At 44.8% G+C, this 14678-nt stretch overlaps 1 protein-coding gene across 1 annotated transcript; it reads left to right on the top strand.

The window, feature by feature from the left end:
- The first annotated feature begins 4294 nt into the window (after window positions 1-4294).
- Window positions 4295-13020, top strand: LOC118386191 (coatomer subunit delta-like). The gene is made up of 10 exons (XM_035773715.2): window positions 4295-4510; window positions 5691-5954; window positions 6240-6419; window positions 6527-6729; window positions 9200-9361; window positions 9531-9696; window positions 9957-10104; window positions 10230-10338; window positions 10955-11159; window positions 11299-13020. The coding sequence occupies exons 1-10, from the start codon at window positions 4508-4510 to the stop codon at window positions 11386-11388; spliced, it is 1530 nt and encodes a 509-aa protein (XP_035629608.1). The 5' UTR covers window positions 4295-4507; the 3' UTR covers window positions 11389-13020.
- The last annotated feature ends 1658 nt before the right edge of the window (window positions 13021-14678 follow it).

Raw genomic sequence — 14678 nt, 5'->3', positions numbered from 1 at the left:
GAGGCTAGCACTGGAGTAATATGATCAATTATTTTGGTTCTAGCCAGGATTCTAGCAGCCCTATTTAGCACTAACTGAAGTTTATTTCGTGGTTTATCCGGGTAGCCGGAAAATGTAGAACATTGCAGTAGTCTAACCTAGAAGTAACAAAAGCATGGATTCATTTTTCTGCATCATTTTTGGACAGAAAGTTTCAGATGTTTGCAATGTTATGTAGATGTAAAAAAGCTGTCCTTGAAAAAGTCTTGATATGTTCGTCAAACGAGAGATTAGGGTTCAGAGTAACGCCGAGGTCCTTCACAGTTTTATTTGAGACGACTGTACAACCATTAAGATTAATTGTCAGATTCAACAAAAGATCTCTTTGTCTCTTTGGACCTTGAACAAGCATCTCTGTTTTGTCCGAGTTTAAAAGTAGAAAGTTTGTAGTCATCCACTTCGTTATGATTGAAACACAGGCTTCTAGCAAGGGCAATTTTGGGGCTTCACCATGATTCATTGAAATGTACAGCTGTGTGTCATCCGCATAGCAGTGAAAGTTAACATTTTATGTTTTCGAATGACATCCCCCAAGAGGTCAAATATATAGTGCAAACAATAGTGGTCCTAAAATGGAACCTTGAGGAACACCGAAATTTACAGTTGATTTGTCAGAGGACAAGCCATTCACAGAGACAAATTGATATCTTTCCGACAGATAAGATCTAAACCAGGCCAGAACTTGTCCGTGTAGACCAATTTGGGTTTCCAATCTCTCCAAAAGAATGTGGTGATCGATGGTATCAAAAGCAGCACTAAGGTCTAGGAGCACGAGGACAGATGCAGAGCCTCAGTCTGACACCATTAAAAGGTCATTTACCACCTTCACAAGTGCAGTATCAGTGCTATGATGGGGTCTAAAACCAGACTGAAGCATTTTGTATACATTGTTTGCCTTCAGGAAGGCAGTGAGTTGCTGCACAACAGCTTTTTCTCAAATTTTAGAAAGGAATGGAAGATTGGATATAGGCAGATAGTTTTTTATATTTTCTGGGTCAAGGTTTGGCTTTTTCAAGAGAGGCTTTATTACTGCCACTTTTAGTGAGTTTGGTACACATCCGGTGGATAGAGAGACGTTTATTATGTTCAACATAGGAGGGCCAAGCACAGGAAGCAGCTCTTTCAGGAGTTTAGTTGGAATAGGGTCCTGTATGCAGCTTGAAGGTTTAGAGGCCATGATTATTTTCATCATTGTGTCAAGAGATATAGTACTAAAACACTTGAGTGTCTCCCTTGATCCTAGGTCCTGGCAGAGTTGTGCAGACTCAGGACAACTGAGCTTTTGGAGGAATACGCAGATTTAAAAAGGAGTCCGTAATTTGCTTTCTAATGATCATGATCTTTTCCTCAAAGAAGTTCATGAATTTATTACTGCTGAAGTGAAAGCCATCCTCTCTTGGGGAATGCTGCTTTTTAGTTAGCTTTGTGACAGTATCAAAAGTACATTTTGGATTGTTCTTATTTTCCTCAATTAAGTTGGAAAAATAGGATGATCGAGCAGCAGTGAGGGCTCTTCGATACTGCACGGTACTGTCTTTCCAAGCTAGTCGGAAGACTTCCAGTTTGGTGTGGTGCCATTTCCGTTCCAATTTTCTGGAAGCTTGCTTTAGAGCTCGGGTACTTTCTGTATACCAGGGAGCTAGTTTCTTATGACAAATGTTTTTAGGGGTGCAACTGCATCTAGGTTATTGCGCAAGGTTAAATTGAGTTCCTCAGTTAGGTGGTTAACTGATTTTGTCCTCTGACTTCCTTGGGTAGGCAGATGGAGTCTGGAAGGGCATCAAGGAATCTTTGGGTTGTCTGAGAATTTATAGCATGACTTTTGATGCTCCTTGGTTGGGGTCTGAGCAGATTATTTGTTGCGATTGCAAACATAATAAAATGGTGGTACGATAGTCCAGGGTTATGAGGATAAACATTAAGATCGACAACATTTATTCCATGGGACAAAACTAGGTCCAGAGTATGACTGTGGCAGTGAGTAGGTCCAGAGACATGTTGGACAAACCCCACTGAGTCGATGATGGCTCCGAAAGACTTTTGGAGTGGGTCTGTGGACTTTTCCATGTGAATATTAAAGTCACCAAAAATTAGAATATTATCTGCTATGACTACAAGGTCCGATAGGAATTCAGGGAACTCAGTGAGGATTGCTGTATATGGCCCAGGAGGCCTGTAAACAGTAGCTATAAAAAGTGATTGGCTAGGCTGCATAGATTTCATGACTAGAAGCTCAAAAGACGAAAACGTCTGTTTTTTTTTTGTAAATTGAAATGTGCTATCGTAAATGTTAGCAACACCTCCGCCTTTGCGGGGTGCACGGGGGATATGGTCACTAGTGTAACCAGGAGGTGAGGCCTCATTTAACACAGTAAATTCATCAGGCTTAAGCCATGTTTCAGTCAGGCCAATCACATCAAGATTATGGTCAGTGATTAGGTCATTGACTATAGCTGCCTTTGAAGTGAGGGATCTAACATTAAGTAGCCCTATTTTGAGATGTGAGGTATCACGATCTCTTTCAATAATGGCAGGAATGGAGGAGGTCTTTATTCTAGTGAGATTGCTAAGGCGAACACCGCCATGTTTAGTTTTGCCCAACCTAGGTCGAGGCACAGACACGGTCTCAATGGGGATAGCTGAGCTGACTACACTGACTGTGCTAGTGGCAGACTCCACTAAGCTGGCAGGCTTGTCTAACAGTCTGCTGCCTGGCCTGCACCCTATTTCATTGTGGAGCTAGGGGAGTTAGAGCCCTGTCTATGTTGGTAGATAAGATGTGAGCACCCCTCCAGCTTGGATGGAGTCCGTCACTCCTCAACAGGCCAGGCTTGGTCTTGGTCTGGGTGAGTCCCAGAAAGAGGGCCAATAGTCTACAAATTCTTGTGATAGAATTTAAAGCAGTGATGACTGCTTTAAGGAGTTGAGTGTAGAGGGAAGTGGTGTGGTGTGGGAGGTTGGCATCAAGTGCAAAAAGAGGGATATGTGCTCCCGTAGTTCAGAGATGGAAACTAGCGAGAGAGAGGATGAAGTATCTGCGGTGAGGACCGCAGAGTTTGGGCTTTGTCCCGAGGATGATTAGGATGATTCTGGTCCAATGGAGTGAGATTTATAGAGAGAATGGATCCTTGCATTTTGGCTGATCCATATGTGGTGTCAGGTCGGGTGGAGAAGTGGTTGGTGAAGGTAACTTGGAGTGCTCGTGATGATTTATTGTGTTTCGTCCGCCCAGAGTGAGAGGGCGCTCTGGAAAACGCAATTAGGGACAAAAATTGTGACTCGATTTGATCTTCAGGATAGGGTTCTGTTGAAATGAGTGATAATGAGGGTTACATTACGTGTTGAGGAGGATCAATTGAAATGGAAGATTCCCTATGTCTGCGACGCCCGCCATTTGATGAGATATAGATCCAGTGGAGAGGATGGGGAAGAGGAGAAGACAGTGTCTGTCATGCTGAGTTTTTGATACATTCTGATACAGTTTATGGGCATGTTGCAGCAGTGTTGTACGGTGGGGGGGTGCCTAGGTGTGAGAAGTGTGCCGGAGAGCATGAGACGAAGGAATGTGTGGTATCGATGGAGAAAGTTATGTGTGTTAGTTGTGGGTGCCCATGGGGCTGGAGATCAGAGGTGTCCTGTGAGAGAAAGGCAGATTGAAGTTGCCAGGGTAGAGGAGTACAGAAAGTGTTGTATGCCGAAACAGTGAATTGAGTCGTAGAGGAAGATGGGTACAGGTTGAGGGATACTGAGAGCATTCCTGTGAGTAGGCAGAGACCAAAAGAGAGAGTGATGGGAATAATTTGTGCTTCAGTAAGGTGGGCTTTTTGGCATTTTATAGCGGGGATTGTAAATTGTACTGCAGAAATGGATTGAAAGTCAAAGAAAATAGAGGTTGTGGTGGCAGAGAAGTACTTGGGATTACAATGATTTACATCTGCAGAACAGCTGCAGGGGTTGTTGAGTGGTAGTGTTATGTCCTCTCAGACTATTGGTCTGGAGTAAGACTGGATATGGTTAAATAGTGAAATGAGTTGGTGTTTTTTTTAGATAGGGCTAATAGTTGGTAGGGCAATTTTCCTTTCCCCCAATTTTGTATTACCACATCAAATAATGTAATTAATGTAGGTTGGCCGTGAATGGCCTCACACACCAGTACAGTAGATGGCAGTGTATGCGCCTAACAGTTGGATGCGATCCGCCAACCAAATCCCAAAGAAGAGTCCTCTATCTATCTCTATGGATCAAGCACACAGCGCGCAACTTTTGACGGGCTAGTGGTTTATCAAGGAAGCAACTCATCTAGTTGGAGACGTGGCTCTGCCCGGCTGCCATATTGAACACTAGCAACACACAGCTTAACTAGCAATTCAACTATATTTTCTTTCTAACGGCGCTTTAGAAACACTGGAACTCGACTGAGCAAACACCATCGGGGATTCAAGATCGTTTTCCTAAAGATAAACTAAAAATGGTGAGCATCGTGTCACATGTCAAGGCTTTATCTTCTTTTTCGCTTTAGCTTGATCATAACAACAAACATTAGCTTGCTAACGTTAGCCCCTTGGCACAATGAAATGAAAAGCAAATCAAACTTCACTTGCCAGACAACCACAAAGGTAACGTTAGCCAGTCAACTTTATTAGCTAAGTTAACTATATAACGTGAATACTACTATTATTTAGCAGCTAGTTAATGTAACTTAGCTACCTAATGTCGTTAACTAGCTACTACAAATGTCAGCTCGTTGTTAGTTCAGTTAGCTAACGCTAGCTGGATAACTAACGTTAGTTAAGTAAGTTTACTAGGTAGCTAGCTACAATTTAACAATCGTGATAGATCTTTGCATTGTACAGGTTAGCTGCTACTGTTGGCTGTCAACTGTACTAAGCTATTTTTATTGATAACGTTAAATACTTGGCCTTGCTAGGCGAGTTAACTAGCTAGCTAGTTATCAATAAATGTCAACCAATGGATCGTGGCAGTATGACATTGTTATTGATTTGCACTCGGTAATCTAGTAAATGAAGTCGCTTGGATCAATGCGTTATCATGCCTTGCTTTGGTCCTGGTATTCTGGGAGGGTAATTGACTGACATACTTTATTTTGTCACCTGTAGTCAATTGTAGCCAGCATATTCTGATCCCATCTTTATACATGTTTACACTGAGTTGCACTGGGGGTCAGAACACAATCATGGTTACATTATGACACCATGGAGCTGGCGTGAGATATGGGTTAGAAAACGTACCTCAATGCAGGGGTGGAATATGCCACTGTACAAATTGTACCTTTCCACACTGATACATAGAGAAAATTGAAATACTGCTATTTTTCCCAGAAAACTGTCCTTTCGTCCTCATGCCAGCTAGGAGCCAGAGCAGTGGCATTCTAAACCCATGTTTTCCGACCCATATCTCATGCCGGCTCCACGGTGTCTTAATGTAACCATGATTGGTTTCAGAAGCCAGTCAGTTCAGTGTAAACAAAAGTATTGGTAGCGTTGGAATCTGAGTAAATTGGCACATAACTACCTTGCTTGGGCGAACAGGCTTGTACCACTTATGGTAACCCTGTCTATCACTCTGTCATCATTAATGAAGATATCCCACTTGTGAACGTATGTTTGTGATTCTCTCTGTCCTCCCTGCAGGTGCTTTTGGCAGCGGCGGTGTGCACCAAGGCAGGCAAAGCAATAGTGTCACGGCAGTTTGTGGAGATGACCCGGACGCGCGTCGAGGGCCTTCTGGCCGCCTTCCCCAAGCTCATGGGCATGGGAAAGCAGCACACGTTTGTGGAGACGGAGAGCGTGCGCTACGTCTACCAGCCGTTGGAGAAGCTCTACATGGTGCTGGTCACCACCAAGAACAGCAACATCCTGGAAGATCTGGAGACGCTGCGGCTCTTCTCACGCGTGGTATGATACGATCCAATACATCTTTATTGGTCCATTATGCAGAGACAATGGAAATGTATCATTTTGTGGTCATAGTACTTAGGACCCACACACACACACACACACACACACACAACAGGCTGGGAGCAGCACAGGGGATAACCCAATGCTATAACAGCCCACTGCTGCTTCCGAGTTCAGAATTCATCCATCCCACCAATAACTTCAAATGGGATCAGATCCCACTATAAACGTATGACTGTTGGTTTGGTATTGAAGCGTTCAATTGTGTTTTTCTCTTTTCAGATCCCGGAGTACTGCCGTGTGCTGGAGGAAGGGGAGATCTCAGACCACTGTTTCGACCTGATATTCGCCTTCGACGAGATCGTGGCCCTGGGCTACAGGGAGAACGTCAACCTGGCCCAGATCCGCACCTTCACCGAGATGGACTCTCATGAGGAGAAGGTGTTCCGGGCCGTCAGAGAGGTGAGACACTTGTAGCTGAAGCGCTCATACCATCCAGAGGACGTTTATGTGTGTGGCTTATAGTAACCGTGATTTGAACGTTCCTCCTCATCTGCTCGGCCCCACAGACCCAGGAGCGGGAGGCCATGGCAGAGATGCGGCGAAAGGCCAAAGAGCTGCAGCAGATCAGGCGAGATGCCGAGCGCTCTGGGAAGAAGGTGCCGGCCTTCGGCGGGTTTGGCAGCACTGGGATGAGCAGCATGTCCTCGGGGTCAATCATCACAGACACAATCGAATCCGAGAAACCCAAGATGGCTCCCGTCCCAGTCAGGTACGCAAATGATGGAATTTAGGTGTTGAATTTGATTGTGTATAATTGTGATTGGCAGATAGGCCCCAGAGTTTTTCCTGATAACGTGACCAGGGTTGGAAATTAACTTTTTGGTCCAACAGCCACTGGCAGGTAGATGAGAATCTTCTAGCCACTCAGTTTCTTTTTTTACCAGCCCAAATATTTTTGGGACATAATTACACCAAAAATCACATGACAGACGAGTATGCTTTATAATGTTTCTAAAACAAGAAATGTATTACTAGAAAGAAATAATGTGGTATATTGCTCCATTCAATTTCATTTTTGTGACCCAAGTCTTTTATCTAATATATCTTACATTTACATTTACATTTAAGTCATTTAGCAGACGCTCTTATCCAGAGCGACTTACAAATTGGTGCATTCACCTTATGTCATCCAGTGGAACAGCCACTTTACAATAGTGCATCTAAATCTTTTAAGGGGGGGGGGGGTGAGAAGGATTACTTTATCCTATCCTAGGTATTCCTTAAAGAGGTGGGGTTTCAGGTGTCTCCGGAAGGTGGTGATTGACTCCGCTGTCCTGGCGTCGTGAGGGAGTGTGTTCCACCATTGGGGAGCCAGAGCAGCGAACAGTTTTGACTGGGCTGAGCGGGAACTGTACTTCCTCAGTGGTAGGGAGGCGAGCAGGCCAGAGGTGGATGAACGCAGTGCCCTTGTTTGGGTGTAGGGCCTGATCAGAGCCTGGAGGTACTGAGGTGCCGTTCCCCTCACAGCTCCGTAGGCAAGCACCATGGTCTTGTAGCGGATGCGAGCTTCAACTGGAAGCCAGTGGAGAGAGCGGAGGAGCGGGGTGACGTGAGATAACTTGGGAAGGTTGAACACCAGACGGGCTGCGGCGTTCTGGATGAGTTGTAGGGGTTTAATGGCACAGGCAGGGAGCCCAGCCAACAGCGAGTTGCAGTAATCCAGACGGGAGATGACAAGTGCCTGGATTAGGACCTGCGCCGCTTCCTGTGTGAGGCAGGGTCGTACTCTGCGGATGTTGTAGAGCATGAACCTACAGGAACGGGCCACCGCCTTGATGTTAGTTGAGAACGACAGGGTGTTGTCCAGGATCACGCCAAGGTTCTTAGCGCTCTGGGAGGAGGACACAATGGAGTTGTCAACCGTGATGGCGAGATCATGGAACGGGCAGTCCTTCCCGGGAGGAAGAGCAGCTCCGTCTTGCCGAGGTTCAGCTTGAGGTGGTGATCCGTCATCCACACTGATATGTCTGTCAGACATGAAGAGATGCGATTCGCCGCCTGGTCATCAGAAGGGGAAAGGAGAAGATTAATTGTGTGTCGTCTGCATAGCAATGATAGGAGAGACCATGTGAGGTTATGACAGAGCCAAGTGACTTGGTGTATAGCGAGAATAGGAGAGGACCTAGAACAGAGCCCTGGGGACACCAGTGGTGAGAGCGCGTGGTGAGGAGACAGATTCTCGCCACGCCACCTGGTAGGAGCGACCTGTCAGGTAGGACGCAATCCAAGCGTGGGCCGCGCCGGAGATGCCCAACTCGGAGAGGGTGGAGAGGAGGATCTGATGGTTCACAGTATCGAAGGCAGCCGATAGGTCTAGAAGGATGAGAGCAGAGGAGAGAGAGTTAGCTTTAGCAGTGCGGAGCGCCTCCGTGATACAGAGAAGAGCAGTCTCAGTTGAATGACTAGTCTTGAAACCTGACTGATTTGGATCAAGAAGGTAATTCTGAGAGAGATAGCGGGAGAGCTGGCCTTCAAATCTTCAAATCAATCCTTTAGTTAGAATAGTAAAACAAATAAACAGTTCTACAATTAAACATTTTAAGAATCAACAAAGTGCCTGCCCTGTCCAAAATGCTAAGTGATACGACTTATTTATTATTATTAGTTCAGGCCTCTAACACTGATATTTATGAGAACATATATAAATTGAGGAGCACAATTAAATTATGAGTGACTAAAAGTTTTATGAAAATAATTTGAGTGTTCCATGCTCAAACACAATCTAACCTGAAATATTTTATTCATTCAGTGAGACAAATATTCAGCTGCCCCTTTAAGGGGTGAGCCGTTACTATGGCAACAGCACTGTTTTTCAGAGATGATTGAGAATCTCTGCACTAGCAGCAGACAGTTGCAGCAAACTCAAACTAATATTGAAAACGACCTAGCATGTGAACAAAACTATGTAACTAGACAAGAAACATGAGGATAGTGTCACACATGAGTAGCCTTTCGTGAATTCGACCGTCTACATTTTGGCTTTGGATTGAAAAAAAAACTGTTACCAAATGCTGTGTGTAACCATCCGTCAACGTGGCTGGTGAAAGACGTTCTTGCCCACCAATGCCCTTCTACCCGCATTTGGCGGGTGTTAATTTCCCACCCTGAACGTGACCTGACCAGGAAAAACTCTGGGCCACAGATAGAGGCTGGTACTGACGATCATGTGTCTCCCACAGGCCAACCGGATCCAGCAAAGCCCTCAAGCTGGGCGCCAGGGGGAAAGAGGTGGACAACTTTGTGGACAAGCTCAGGGGGGAGGGGGAAACCATCATGTCCAACACAGGGAAAATGCCTTCGCTTGCATCCAATGTCCTACCGCCACCAGTTAATGTGGAGAGGTATTTTATTCCTGTTCTTCAAATGTTACTTTTTGATAGTAAGCCAAGGTTTTGCATCGGTCTTTATCTTGCAATCAATGTCTGCTTTACTATTGACATAATTCCCGTGTGTGACGATTAAACCTCAATCTTAACATTGATGACACCTGTGTATGTATGTTTTCCTCAGTGTCCACATGAGAGTTGAGGAGAAGATCAGTCTGACCTGTGGACGTGACGGAGGTCTACAGAACATGGAGCTCCTGGGCATGATCACGCTGAGAGTCACCGACGACAAGGTTGGCCGCATCCGCCTGATGGTCAACAACTACGACAAGAAGGGAGTACAACTGCAGGTGAGTTGTTCCAATCCAGACTGACCCATGACCTTTTGTAAAGGCTCATGGGTGGTGTTCATTAGGGCACAACGTTGTGAAAATTCCAGTGTTCTTATTTGACTAGCAACTCCAGCACCATTCCATTTCAAAATGTTTCTCCCTGTGTGCTCCTACTGAACACGGCCCTATGTATTAGATTTATGTAACAATTCATCCCATATCAGATATATTAATGTATGTCCACTGTTGAAATTGATTGCATCTCCCCTGGTATTTAGACACATCCCAATGTGGATAAGAAGCTCTTCACTTCAGACTCTGTGATTGGTCTGAAGAACCCCGAGAAGTCTTTCCCCCTCAACAATGATGTGGGGGTGCTGAAGTGGAGACTCCAAAGCACAGATGAGGCCCTCATACCTCTAACCAGTGAGTCTCATTCAACCTGTCATCCTGCTGGCACCATCTGTAATCTGCAGTTATTGTGGTATGATTTATTTTATGTTAACTGTAGTACATTTTTAAATGTCATCGCACCTTTGTTTTGTCTGTAGTAAACTGCTGGCCTTCAGAGAGTGCTACTGGCTGCGACGTGAACATTGAATATGAACTGCAGGAGGAGAGCCTTGAACTCAACGATGTAGTTATTGCTATCCCTATACCGTGAGTGCATGGGTGATAAAATGTTAGTTGTATTTTATTGTATTGTTGTGACTGTATAACAACCTTGCTGGGTTCTCTATTGTCTGGTTTCCCAGAGACAGATTTAAGTTAGCCCTGGACTAAGAAGCATGTGCAATGGAGTTCCTCCATTGGTGTTTTTAGTCTAAGACTATGCTTCATTTGTGTCCGGTAAACCAATCAATCAAATGTATTTATAAAGGCCAATTTACGTCAGCCGGTGTCACAAAGTGCTGTACAGAAACCCAGACTAAAACCCTACCCGGCAAGCAATGCAGATGTAGAAGCACGGTGGCTAGGAAAAACTCCCTAGAAAGGCCAGAACCTTGGAAGAAACCTAGAGAGGAGCCAAGGCTCTGAGGGGTGGCCAGTCGTCTTCTAGCTGTTCCCGGGTGGAGATTATAACAGAACATGGCTATGATGTTCATAGATGACCAGCGGGTTCAGATAATAATAATCAGTGGTTGTAGAGGGGGCAACAGGTCAGCACCTCAGGAGTAAATGTCAGTTGGCTTTTCATAGCCGATCATTGAGAGTTAGAGAGCCTGAAGTTGATGGATGAGTTGTTTACAGTATATGGGTGTATATCCTGGTGTAGGTCTGGAGTTGGGGCACCTGTGGTAGGAGATGTGGATGGAGAGTATAAGCACGACAGCAGACGGAACGTTCTAGAGTGGAGCCTACCCGTCATAGATGCCAAAAACAAAAGCGGCAGCCTGGAGTTCAGTATCGCCGGGCAACCCAACGACTTTTTCCCTGTCAACGTGTCCTTCGTATCCATACGCAATTACTGCGACATACAGGCAAGTTGCCCTTCTTACGTTAATGCTTACCAACTATGCACATTTAGGCCTACAGTCAAAGATGGAACACAATGCTCTTGCTGACATTGCTATCCCTGCATTTCACTCATCACATGACCTTTTTCTCCTATTCCCTCAGGTTGCCAAAGTGACTCACGTAGAAGGAGACGCACCAGTAAAATTCTCTTTAGAAACTTCGTTCCTTGTCGACAAATACGAGATCCTGTAAAAAAAACAAAAATCTACCTTCAAGCTCCGGAGAAGACAAAATAAATACTCGCCCGCCTGTGTAACATTTGAGACGACACATCAACTGGACTCAACTCTTCAAAAGCCCCTCTGGGGGCGGAGTGCGGTATTGGTGTATTTATGTTTGTATGAGAGAGAAAAATCTACTGTGTGTGTGTTATATATATATATATATAGAAAACAAAATGTAACAGGCAGCGAAACATGTTGTTGTCTGCCGAGGAGAGGCGGGAAGTCAAACCATGACTAAAATGGCAGCAGAGGAAGGAGATGGGTGGTGCTCTTGATTATGTGGTGGGGGGGACAGTACAAGCTACAAACAAGCATCAGTGATGTGTTCGTTAGGACGCACAACAGGGAGAGAGAATATCCCACCGTTTTGCAACAAAAACGTATCCTTTCTCATTTGCGGAAAACTAAAGTGAGCCTTTTCTAATTCTACAAGTCCAAGGTAGTCCCTCCCTGATTCAGTCAGTTTCCTTCTGTTTGGTGCCTAATGAACATGACCCTGGTGGCTGAGGAGCTGGTCAGTATTCAGCTGGTTCATCGCCCTACTTTTGAGGTTGAGAAATTAGTCATCCCCAACCCCAAAGAATCATGCATCCTCTACCAGAGCCATTTAGTCTTTTATACATTGAACATTAAACATTGGACCAGCTTTAAGAAAGCAGGACTAGTCATGTGGTCTTTCATGTTTCTAATCATATCTACATGTTCACCAGAAACCAATTTTAATGCCGCCTGTTTACCCACTAAAGGCAGGTTGTTGGTTTTTTTTTCATTGGATTGGTTGATCTCACAATATGTAGCTTCAGGTGTTGGCTGTGGTATTAAGAAACTTAAGATTGAAAAGAGTAAGCATCCAATATGGCTGTGTAGACCTGTCCAGCTAGTCCTCTAGCAGTTGACATTAACCTGTTCTCTCATTGTGTTTTAACTTGTCCCTTTTGTGTTCTGTAGACATACCTAGAAATGCAGTAAACATCAGCACTGTAAATGGTTTTTGGCATTTTCTCCCCCCTTTCAAAATTCTACTCATCTCAAGGACGAACTGTTCATCTCTTCCCAACACAGGCATAGTTATTGAAAACCAGACAAAGACAACCCATGAAAAGAACAGCCAATTCACAAGGCTAACCACTGCATTTGTGGCTATAGGAGTTCTTGAAAAGTAACCAATTGAAAGCTCAATACTATTTACAAACTTATGTTGTTGAAAAGGGAGATCCGATCAGTATACTGTGGTCCATATCAGTTCTGTCTTCTGCCTTCAGTCATCAAACCAACATCAATAGAAGGAATACTTTGGTCCTATTGCAAGAATGATTCTGCTGCCAGTGACACCACCTCCCTCTCATGACTCCAGTCAGTCATCTACTCCCACGATGAGCGAATGGTCTCTTATAAAGTCCGCTTCATCATAAGAACAACATGTAGGGGTTTCATTTTTATTTTTGTTTTGTTTGTATTCCTGGAATTTCAATGTGGTTGGTTGGATAATGGGTTTTGAAGATGGCTAGATGGGACATTTAACTGTAAAGAAAGAGGGAATCATAACATTCCACTATTTGATGAAAAAGATCTTTAATTGATTAAAGTTTATTCAATTTTGTGGTCATTGTTTTATTTTTGTATATTTTTTGGGGGGGTAGTTTCAATGTTCATTAATACATTTCAATTACGTTATAGACAGGTAGGTTGACGTGCGCAACTATGGGGCAAAGCAGACAGGGTTGGCTTCGGGTGCATTCGTAAATTCAGAGTGTTTCACTCTTGAGTGTTAAAGCGCACACTGGCTGGGGAGTAGGGTTTATCTGAGCGTTCTGACCTCCCAATGGCATTTAAACACCCAAGCTAATTGGCTAAAGTTAGCTAGCTAGTTCCAGACGAACGAGAGAACCATTGTACTTGGCCTAGCAGAGCTGGTTATGCTGTTTTCATGTTATCCAGAGAGTTGGTGACTGTAACTGTGCTCCTGGCAACAATTGAAGTTTTTTTGCAGATGTTTACTGACGCCAGCCATATTTGATGGGTGTTGAGCGTTTGTAAATTCATAAATTATTCTGCACACTCAGACGAGAGCGATCTGAAATCGGCGTAGATAGCCAGGGTGACTTTACGAACGCGCCCTTAGATTTATGTAAACTATATTAAATATACAGTTGAACAATGAGCACTTGTCTCAAATACATCATTAGAAGGCATAGATAGAAGGCATAAGACATTGACATGGGGCTCTGGATAGGTAGGGTGCTAGGTGGTCGCCCATCCGCCCGGCCCGTAGGGGACTTGCTGTGGAAGTCGAAGGGTCACCAGCTACACAAGGAGACCTCCATCAAGGAGGGGATTACCCAGAGTCCGAGCCGGGGCCGACCGGACACGGGGGCCATGGAGGTTGGAATGGGGACTTTTAATTTAACCTTTATTTAACTAGGCAAGTCAGTTAAGAACAAATTCTTATTTACAATGACGGCCTACCCCGGCCAAATCCGGACGACGCTGGGCCAATTGTGTGCTGCCCTATGGGACTCCCAATCACAGCTGGATGCGATGCAGCCTGGATTCGAACCAGGTACTCCAGTGACACCTCTTGCATTGAGATGCAGTATCTTATACAGCTGTGCCACTCGGGAGCCGAGCCCGACTTAGTCTCTGGTGCTTAAGTGTGGGTGCCCCGGTTCGCCTGGTGGGCAAGGTTATGGAAATGGCTGATTCCCGGCAGGGACGCGGTGATGGGTGATGCCCAGTGAGAGGGGTGTTGAGAGCAGGTGTGGAGGCCTGGGGGTCTGTAGTTCCAGGGAGTAAGCTATACACTCAGGCCCAGGGAGAGGGTGGGCAGGGAGTGTAGGCCTAGAAGCCTGGAGTCAGAGGTCACCAGGTCAATGGGGCCCTGCTTGGAGGTCAGGAAGGCCCAAGTGAATAGGTGTGTTTGACACTGTCCTTCAGGGGAACAGAACAGGAAATTAATGTAAAATTGTGTGAGATGAAAATGGACAAACAAAAGGGTGTGCCATGTATAAGGCTAGTCAGTGGATATTCTGAACCCTGTTTGAGGTCAGTAGATCACATGACCAGGGAACTATTGAAATTAAAAATGTTAAAAAATGAATGTAAACCCGTGTGAGATGAAAATGGACAAACTAAAGAGTATGCAATATAGAAGGGTAGTCAGTGGACATTCTGAACCTTGTTTGAGTCCAGTTGGCCACATGACCAAGGAGCTATTGCCATTTTAAAGTTGACAAAATTCATGTAAAATCGTGTGAGATG

The sequence above is a fragment of the Oncorhynchus keta genome, chromosome 1 (genome assembly GCF_023373465.1).
Source record: "Oncorhynchus keta strain PuntledgeMale-10-30-2019 chromosome 1, Oket_V2, whole genome shotgun sequence".
NCBI classification, from domain to species: domain Eukaryota; kingdom Metazoa; phylum Chordata; class Actinopteri; order Salmoniformes; family Salmonidae; genus Oncorhynchus; species Oncorhynchus keta.
The sequence above is the reverse complement of the archived record's forward strand: the minus strand, read 5'-3'. Positions and strand labels throughout refer to the sequence as shown.

What these genes read in the sequence shown, in the direction of transcription:
- LOC118386191 (XM_035773715.2), top strand. An exon ending in CCACCAGTTAATGTGGAGAG is followed by an intron (nt 9,362 to 9,530) that starts GTATTTTATTCC and finishes TGTTTTCCTCAG; the next exon opens with TGTCCACATGAGAGTTGAGG. An exon ending in AGAAGGGAGTACAACTGCAG is followed by an intron (nt 9,697 to 9,956) that starts GTGAGTTGTTCC and finishes CCTGGTATTTAG; the next exon opens with ACACATCCCAATGTGGATAA.